Source organism: Elephantulus edwardii, unplaced genomic scaffold (assembly GCF_000299155.1).
Source record: "Elephantulus edwardii isolate Elephantulus edwardi_28Jun2011 unplaced genomic scaffold, EleEdw1.0 scaffold00208, whole genome shotgun sequence".
Classification (NCBI taxonomy): domain Eukaryota; kingdom Metazoa; phylum Chordata; class Mammalia; order Macroscelidea; family Macroscelididae; genus Elephantulus; species Elephantulus edwardii.
The window spans coordinates 554124-563827 of NW_006399958.1; the positions used below are offsets into that span (position 1 = coordinate 554124).

A 9704-nucleotide genomic window follows, 5' to 3' on the forward strand; every position below is an offset into this window, starting at 1 on the left:
GGGAGGGAGAGAGAGGACTTGGCCAGAACTTCAAAAAGTAGCTCAAACTCACTGTTGTCACATTAAAGCTGACTCATAGCTGACACGCCATCAGATTGCTCACGGCTCTAAATCACCCAAGTAAGTGATCGCATCTCTCCCATGGAGCTCCCAGTGACTTCAAACTGCCAGAGACGTATGGCCTCAGGGTCAGCCTTGCAGCTCTCTGTGGACCAAAGCTCGCATGTATTGGCCGAACAGTCATGTGTATTTTGCAGTTTGAGGCTTGAATGTCCCAGTTTCCCTTCAGCTCTTGCAGCCTGAGAAATGTTGAGCACATGCTTTCAGCTTGGATTTTGGCTCCACAGTCAACATTCTTGGCACCAGTAGCCAGGAAATTAAAAGATGTATTGCGATGGGAAAGTCTGCTGTTAGGGGCCTCTCCGAAGTACTGAAGAGCAATGGTGTCTCTCTGGAGACTAAGGTGCGCCTGATACAGGCCATGGTTTTTGTAATCACTTGTTATGCATCAAAGAGTCGGACAATGACCATGGTGGATAGAAGGAGAATTGATGCCTTTGAGCTGTGGTGCTGGAGAAGAGTATTGAATATACCATGGACTGCTAGGAAAACAAACAGATTCATCCTAGAAATGATTAAACCGGGTGGCTCCTTGGAGGCAAGGATTCTGAGGCTCCTTTTAACATACTTTGGACATGTTGTAAGGAGAGACCGGACCTTGGAGAGGGACATCATGCTTGGGAGGGTGGAGGGACAGTGCAGGAGGGGAAGGCTGTCTATGAGGTGGCTTGATTCAGTGACTGGGGTAATCCGGATGGGAATGTCAGAAACAGTGCAATTGGCACAGGACAGAGCAGAGTTTAGGACTGTTATACAGAGGGTCACTATGAGTCGCAAACTACTCGACAGCACATAACAACAACAACCAGGCACATTTCATTATCATACTTGATTCTGTCTTCTCCAATTGTCCTTGGAAACCTTGTTTTCCACCATTGTCTCTTCCAGTTGCTTTAACTACTGGACATTCAGAACAGAGGCTCTTCTGACGTGCATGTTTGTTTCCTGTTTCTTTTCAATTCTCTTTTACCTCCTTCCTGTATGATCTTCTTCTTCTTCTTCTTCTTCTTCTTCTTCTTCTTCTTCTTCTTCTTCTTCTTCTTCTTCTTCTTCTTCTTCTTCTTCTTCTTTCTTCTTTCTTCTTTCTTCTTTCTTCTTTCTTCTTCTTCTTTCAAATTGGATCCGACTGGCACAGAAGGAGATTGCCTCTCCTTTTCCAGTGGAGCATCTGCTGTATTCGAACCGCACGCCCTCGGGATTGCAGCTCAGCTTCTTGCCACTAGACCACCAGAGCTTCCCCATATGATGTTCTTGGGGCCATCCCCCAAATCACCTGGCTTTCGCTCATTAATACTCAAAACGTCAAATCTGTTCTTGAGATGGTGTCTGAATTGGTCATATTGCCCGGAGGGACCAGTCCTTGGAGAAGGAAATCATGCTTGGAAGGGTGGGAGGTCAGCACAGGAGAGGAAGATCCAGGAAGAGATGGATTGACCGTGACTGTAGCAGTGGGGGCAGGAGTGTGTCAGAGACAGTGAGACTTGTGAGCTATTGTGCAGAGGGTCGCTGTGAGTCGTAGAGGATTCAAAGGCACAAAACAACATGGAACCCTGCCAGTGGAATTATCAGGCCAGACTCCCCTGTGTGGCCTTCTGCTTCTGTAAAGATTGCCTGTTTCCGGAACCCCAAGGGGCAGTTCTGAATCTCAATCGGCCCCGTGGCTGTGGATTTTTTCCTACTCCACTTCCAACTCTGATTTTTCTCTGGCTACAAATCCATTCAAAAGATTAGGAAACTAGTTGTTGTTGTTGTTGTGTGCCATCGAGTCGCTTGCGACTCATAGCGACCCTATGTACAACAGCCCTAAATGCTGCTCTGTCCTGTGCCAATCGCACTGCCTCCAACACACCCACTCCGATTACCCCAGTCACTGAATCAATCCACCTCATAGAGGGCCTTCCCCTCCTGCGCTGTCCCTCCACCCTACCAAGCATGATGTCTCTCCAAGGACCTGTCCCTCCTTACAACATATCCAAAGTATGTCAGACGAAGCCCCAGAATCCTTGCCTCCAAGAAGCAGCCTGGTTTAACCCTCTCCAGAACGAACCTGTTTGTTTTCTTGGTAGTCCATGGTACATTCAGAACTCTTCTCCAGCACCACAGCTCAAAGGCATCAATTCTCCTTCTATCCTCCCTAGCCATTGTCCAACTCTCTGATGCATAACAAGTGATTGCAAAGACCATAGCCTGTATCAGGCGCACCTTAGTCTCCAGAGTGACACCATTGCTCTTCAGTACTTTGGAGAGGTCCCTAACAGCCGACTTTCCCATCGCAATACACAATACGTCTTTTAATTTCCTGGCTAGGAACCTAGGGCGGTTGCTAAAAATTGTAGCCTTCCCAACAGGGTGGGGCTAGTCAGAGTCTGTGGGGCGCGAGGACCATCACATTGCCACACTGACGGCCAGCACCTGGCTCAGGAGTCCGCAGCCTCCCCATCTGTAGGTCCGGGAAGGGTCGCAATCCCAACCGCTTGAGTGATACTTGCACATGAGGGTCGAGGTGTAGACGCGAGCACCCCTCCCTCGGCCCTGCCCTCCCCGCATCTCCGAGCTCAATCTACGCGGCCTCTGTCCCTTCTGCAGATGTTCGGGCAGCGGCGCAGCGTGCAGGCGCTGGAGCTGGCGCACATGCTGTACTACCGCAGTACGTCCAACAACTCGGAGCTGCTCAGCGCCCTGTCCCTGCGCGCGCAGGCCGAGCACGCCAAGGAGGCGCTGCTGGCGCGCAGCTTTATGGCCCGGCGCCCCCAGGGAGCGGACGGCACCCTCCAAGGTAGGTCGTGGCCGCGGCCCAGATGCCTCGTCCTATCGTGGACCTTGCTCCCGCGATGCCCCGCCTCCGAGAACTCCGCCCTGTCAATCCTGACTGTGTTTGTAGAGGTCCCGCCCCAGGGTGATGCTCTCCGGGATGAAATGCAGCCCCACCTCCTACTCCCGTTCTACTTCTCCTGGGGCACCCGCCTGATTGCAGAGGTAGCCTTGGCTTTCACCACGGAACACCCCAACTTCCACCGTGAAGAAAGCAGACCCTTGAGCTAAACGTCAGGCCTAGGCCTGACCCCTCTCTTGATGGGACCTTGAGTTCTATTTCTGGCTTCAAGCTGCCTGTCTCAAGGGGCTTTGAATCGGCTATGTGTCTTTCCCTTTCAAGACGTGAGTTCGCGCGTCCCTTCCTACGTAGGCCCCAGACTGACGTTTCATTTGGAGCTTCATTCATCCCTGATCTGGAACCCCCGCCTCCTCCCTAAAGGGAGCCCCAGGGACAGCCCTATGTCTGGTCACACTCGTCTCCAGCCCTCTCTCCTACCTCCTGGCTTCTCCTTGACCCAGACCCCGCAGATCACCTGCCTTGACCCCTTTTCGTCCTACTCTACCTACGCTGAACCAGTAACGTCACCTGCCTCTTCCCTTTCCTCTGCAGAGACGTCCCAGTGGCTCCAAGCAGAGGTGGAGAGCTGGCTCCTGGCCCAGTCAGGCTGTGACGTGGCCTTCAACGGAGCGCGCGCCCTGGCCCACCTGCAAGCCCTGACCCCCAGCATTGGGCTCTACCCTCCCCCAGATTTCCCTAAACTAGATCCGCTAGTTTCAGTCTCTTCTGAGAACCCTCGGCCCACTTCTCGAAGTGACAGCCCTTAAACCACAAACTCCTGTCCTCTGACCCACCTGGCCAAGGCACTAAGTCCGCCTCTCTACTGAGCTGTCAATCACAGTGCGAAGCTTGGCCACGCCCCGACCCACAAGAACTGAAGCTCTCATGTCAAATAGAGCAGCCAATCGGAAGAGCTCGCAGGTGCTGGGCTTCGGAGGAGCAGCCAATCAGAGCTAAGTCTGTTTCACGGCTTAGTCCCACCCCTCACCTTGAACTTAGTGGTTGGGCTGAGAGTGCTGGGGGTCTGGGCCGAGCCAGCCAATCCCAGCTGTTCATCTCCGTCTTTTCCGGAACCACAGGGCACAGTTAAACTATGCTCTTCCGAGGCTACATATCACTGCCTTTTTAGCCTGCGCTGGGCAAGCTGCCCGCCTTGTGCACTAAGCCGGGCCCCAGCCAGCAACCAGTGAAAGCCGTTCCGCCCCTGTTCCCCTGGCAAACAGCCAATGAGTGACAGCTGCTGGACACCATCAGGTCAGGCAGCTGCTCAGAGGCAACCAATTCTGAATTTCCAAAGGAAACCCGATCTTTTGTATCATTTGCCGCTGGGTGTATGGCGGGCCCACGGCTCAGCTGCTGATCGGCTGGGCCGGGCTGAAAGGGGAGGGAGCCCTGTGCGTGGCAGGAAGCCATGGGCCCAGGGGAGCTGGAGATCACCTTCACTCCAAGACCCCTCCTTCCTCAGGTCCCCCCGACCACCTCAGGTGCCTTCCTGAGCCAGGCCCCTCGCCCCTACTTGAGAAACTACCTCGATGTGGACTCCCTGCACCCTGCAATATTTATGAGTCTGTCCATTTCGCCCCCATTCCCTCTCCTCAAGGAATAAATCCTGTTTAATGAGTCTGGATGAGTAGGGTGAGATGAGTGGGGAGAGGGTGGTTGCGGGACTTGGAGGGATGTAGGTATGGCAGTGCTGGGAGGGTTAGTCAGGGGTGGGGTTGTTAATGTGGGTTCAGCCCCAGGCAAAGAAAGCTGTGGTTTTAAGAGGGAGGCTGGGGTCTTGGTTGGTGAGATAAAGCCTGACTGTGGCTCTGAGAGGAGCGATGGTTAAAGTGCTAGGCTGCACGTCAAAGGTTGGCAGTTAAAATCCACTAATAACTCCATCTGCTTCTGTAATGATTACCACCTTGGGGGGAGCTGTGGTGTTGTAGACCGTAGGGCGTTGTCCTGGTAACTCAGAGATTACAGCCTTAAGAAGTTCAATGAGGCAATTTGACTCTGTCTTGTAGATTGGCTGAGTCTGAATCATCCCCGCGTCTGTAGGCTTGTTTGGGTGTGTCTGAGGAAAGAGTCTTGAAAAGGAGCTGGTTCTTGAGATGCTGCCCTGAATACCATGATCTGGAGAGAGAAAGTGACTGCACAAGGGCGCACTGTCGGGATGTCGTCAGGTGCCATCAAGTTGTTAGGAAATCCCGTAAGGTTTCCTACTTTGTAGTCTTTACGGGAGCAGATTGCAAGGACCTTTCTTCTGCCAGGTAACGATGGATTTGAACCTCCCACCTTCCAGTCAGCAGTCAAACATTATTGTACCACAGGGGCCCGTGGGTGGGTCGAAGATCCAGTGTGTGGCCCTTGGTCCAATGAATTCTGATAATGGGCCAGTCAGGAGGTGGGCTGTGTCTTCTACTTTATACTAAAGCATCATTTGAACCAGAGGTGGCCTTTAGGGTCAGAGGCGACCTTTGCGAAAAGGGGAGGAGAGTGGGGGAACCCTCGTGAATGAGGAAACCCGGGTGCTGAGAAGGAAATGGACAATTCTATCGCTAGAGGGAGGGTCAGAAAAATAAGAGAGTGGGCAGGCCAGTAATTTATAACAACACATATGATGTCTGTGTCCCAATGAGACACAGAGCGACAAACCCTCTGCAAGAAAACAGAACTAGGGACCCATATCCTGAGTCCTATGAGGGTTTGCCGGGAAATCATAAGAGGTTGTGCCTCAGCAGGGGTGGCTTCTGGGGCCTGAAACACAAGAGACTTGGGTGAAAAGCGACGGAGGGCCAGGACACTTATGTCTGGCATTCTGAGGGACTCTCCCTGGCCCAGGAGCTCACACAGCTGTGGTCCCTGAAGAGAAAAGGAAGGAGACAAAGTCAGGGACCGAGGTTAGGCGGTTTTATTTTCTGGGCGCAGAGGCTCTGGAGTGCAGAAGGGATTCTAGGGGGGAGAGAGGGGAACGGCTGGGAGTTCACTCCCGCTTCCGCAGGTGAATGTACATGATGCCACTGACCAGGGCCAGCGGGAAGGCCGCCCAGGCCAGGCCGAAGCAGTAGCCAAAGCTGCCCTCGGTCCGTTTCAGGATCTCCTTGGCGTGGATGCTGTAGATGAGCGCTCCTGTGAACACCGCCACGCCTGAAACAAGACAAATCACAAGTCAGGCAAGACTAGCAAAAGACTACAGTTCCCATGAGCCCCAGGGGCTAAGAAGCCACTGAAGGGCAAAGGTGCAGCTCTGCTGCCTGCTGGGAGTTGTAGTTCAGGGCCCCTCCCACTACTCCATCTATATAGACTACCTACAGCCTGGGTTTGGACATTTTCTTTCATCTCTTAGGGTCTCCGTTTACTCATTAATAAGATGAGACTATAGTGTATATTCATTCATACCAACCACGTAAATAGTAAATTAATAAAACCAATTTAGTTCCACAAACTGAGGACAACGATTAACTGAGCCCTGGTGTTGCGGTGGCTAATTTTTTAGTGGTTCAAACCCCCCAGTCGCTCTTTGGAAGAAAGACGTAGCAGTCTGTTTCTGTAAGATGGATTGTTGTTGTTGTTAAGTGCCGTCGAGTCGTAGGCGACTCATAGCGACCCTGTGAACGAAAGTCCTGGACACCTGTATAACTTCCGTCCTTTCTCCAGATTCATAGGGTTTCCAGAGGCAAGCTATTATGGAAGTGGATGCTACTCCTGCTTCCAAACTTGTTTTAATCGGGGAGCTCCACCAAACACTGTCCACCATTAACGCATTTGATACATCGGTGTCACAGTGTTCAGCTTCACAGCAACCACGAGTTATCTCTGTACAACAAGTGGACATACCAGGGTTGCACGACCTAGAAGGATGTTTCACCAAAAACAATTAAAGGCTGGCCCTCGGGCCCGATAGCATTTTAAGCTAGCACCTGGAGCAGGCTTGACCCCACCCTTCCTTAAACTTACTCTAAGGGTTAGCGCTGCCCTAGCGTTGAAAAAAAACCCTCTGAGGAAGCTCTATCCTGTACTACCCTTTTCTCTAAGGCTGGAATCGATTGATTTATGATTAATTAAGCCATTCACACATGAAGTTAAAAAAAAAGTAGACAATCAATTTTCTCTGGAATGTCTAGTACACAGTCGTCCACACTTAACAGTAGCTGGCTGTCATAATATTGTACATTATGTTTAATACACGTACTTCAACTCCTATCAGGAATCCTTGATCAGCATTAAGGACTTGACTGCGGAGCGAGAGGCTAAGAGGTTAGTGGATAATCCACATAGAAAGGCAACCTGGTGGTGCAGCTGCTAAAGCAGTGGGCTGCTAACCCAAAGGGCCATTTGAGCCCACCAGCGGCTCTGTGGGAGAAAGATGTTTCTGTCCACGTCTGTCAAGCTTGACCGCCTTGGAAACCCTACAGACGGTTCTGCTCTGTCTCACAGGGTCACTACTAGTTGGAATGGACTCAGGGGCAGTGAGTAATCCACCCACAGGTGCCTGGGACTCTGCTTCTGAAAGGTCTCAGACTTGGAAACGCAATGCAGTTCTCATCTACATATAATTAATTCCAAGAGTTGGAATCGACTTGATGGCAACCCTTTTTTTTTCCCCCCGGTGGGTATTATGATTTATATATTCTTTGATTTATTTATAATCCCTTGCCATCTCTGAGACCCAAATTGTATGCCAACAATCCTTTCTCCAGTCCAGAATTCTCGAAGTTTTACCTGCCAGCTTCATTTTGCCCAGGAACCCAATTTAATTGTGGTTAAATTGACCACAGTTTAACGAAAAAGCTCAAATTCCCGGACTTCAAGTCAATCCAATTCACAGCGACCTTCCATTGGGTTTCTGAGCTCAATTGGAGGGGGGTTCGCCCATATTTCTGCTTTTTTTCCCCCTCCCATCTTTGCATTAACAGAGGAACTACGCCACGGGGGCTCCACTTAGTGGCTGGGAAAACTACAACTCCCATCAGCCCTCGGGGCAGACGGGTGGTCCTTGCACTTGTTGGGGATTGGAGGTGGTTTTCTTGCACTAGCTCTTCATTCCAGGACAGTCCCTGCGTCCTACCACGCCCCCTCCCTTTCCCTCGGTTCCCGCGGTGTCGTGCTCACTAGTGCAAAGCTGGCAGAAGCCTGTGGCGTAGAAAAGCCCTCCCCGCCGCATGGTATACAGCTGGAACATAAACAGGATGAAGGAGAGGCAGCAGAGGATGAGGGAGAGCACCATGAGGACCTGTACCGCCTTCAGCCAGCCTGCAGAGGAGACAGAGGTGGGGTCACAGAGGGGTCCATAGTTACAGTCCCGGCTATTTGCACATCATTTGCCTTGCCTGTCTCCTCCCATTTGAAGCCATACCCCTTGGGTTATTTAAGCATAACACTTAAGTATTTATTTATCCTTTGTTGCCTATAACCTTGCCAAATTCTCGAGTCAGCTCTAATGACTGTTTTTCAAATTCTTTACAATTTTTCACATAAATATACACTCCCTTCGGGAATTAAAACAATTTTACTTCTTCCATCCCAATCCTCGCCTTGCTGCACTTGCTACCTTCACCATCTTGTGGACTAGAAATAGAATAATTTTTTTTCTTGACCTTGAAGGGTAAAAGCCTTTAGTTGTTTCACTTAGAATCTTGGGTGCACCTGGCTCCACCTCTTTAGAATCTTAGATGCACCTGCCCCGCCCCTTTAGAATCTTGACTATATCTGGCTCCACCCCTTTGGAACATTGGAAAGACTAATTTTTTTTATTTTATTCCCCCTCCCCTTGTTGTGTACTCTCGAATCATATCCGAATCAGATCTGACTGGCAGAGGGGGTGATTTCTCCAGTGGAGCATCTGGTGGATTCAAACCGCGTGCCTTCAGGATTGCAGCGCAGCTTCTTGCCACTAGGCCACCAGAGCTCCCTAGTCTCAGGTCCTTAAAAGCTTAATGTTGATCAAGTCCCAGCCCTTTAGAAGATTAATGTGGTTCAAGCATCTCCTTAAAACTTGGAGAAACTGATGTTAGCCGTGCATTCCGAATACCAACCATATTTGTTTGAAAACCTAGAAACATAATTCTATTTTCTCACAATCTTGGGGGGACCTCTGTACTCCTTCAGTCGAAAGCAAGTAGTCTCAGACCTTTGTGGATCATAAAGGGGGGAGCCACATAGCACCCCCATTTAAGAGCTTGCCTATTTCCCCACCTCTACCCAGATGAGCGGAGCTGCCTCTGGCTGTCCCACTAAAAAACTAGGGGTTCCCCATCCTTAGTCCCAGCCACCAGTGGGTCTGTCCCCCACTCCTCACCGTTGTCGCTGACATTACTGCAGGACCACGCTTCTGTGGTACCGTTCCATTTACAGTCATACCATAGATTCAAGGACTCCTGCCCAGGCAGTGTCCACCAGGACTGGAGTGGACATAGAAAAGAGGGCGGGGTTAGGAAAGGACACTGGGCAGGGCCTCCGTGAGGAGCCTGTTGTGGGGAGTGCCAGGAGAAGGATGAAGTGATGGACAAAGGCACAGATGGAGATGACTGGGCCAGAGCAAAGGGCCTATGCAGGTTAAATGGAAGCGGGGGCGGGGGGGCGGAGAAGGGCGGCAGAGTGAATTTAGAGGAGGGCGTGGCCAGGTCCACAGGCCCTGGGAGATGCTTACCTTGTCCAAAGTGGCCACGAAAAGCAGGATGAGAATAAGGATGTGAAGGGCTGAGACCACCAACAGGAGGAGAGACAT

At 51.1% G+C, this 9704-nt stretch overlaps 2 protein-coding genes across 2 annotated transcripts in view; one reads left to right on the forward strand and one right to left on the reverse strand.

Annotated features, from left to right (window-relative positions):
• Positions 1–3759, forward strand: part of TMEM143 (transmembrane protein 143) — a 28671-nt gene extending 24912 nt beyond the window's left edge. Inside the window, exons 7-8 of the mRNA XM_006897335.1 lie at positions 2707–2896; positions 3545–3759. Of these exons, the coding sequence (XP_006897397.1) occupies positions 2707–2896; positions 3545–3759 (405 nt within the window). The remainder of the gene's footprint in view (positions 1–2706; positions 2897–3544) is intronic.
• A 2201-nt stretch (positions 3760–5960) lies between these two features.
• On the reverse strand, positions 5961–9704 carry EMP3 (epithelial membrane protein 3). The gene is made up of 4 exons (XM_006897264.1): positions 9627–9704; positions 9276–9378; positions 8090–8230; positions 5961–6124 (listed from the first exon to the last, which is right to left on the reverse strand). The coding sequence occupies exons 1-4, from the start codon at positions 9702–9704 to the stop codon at positions 5961–5963; spliced, it is 486 nt and encodes a 161-aa protein (XP_006897326.1).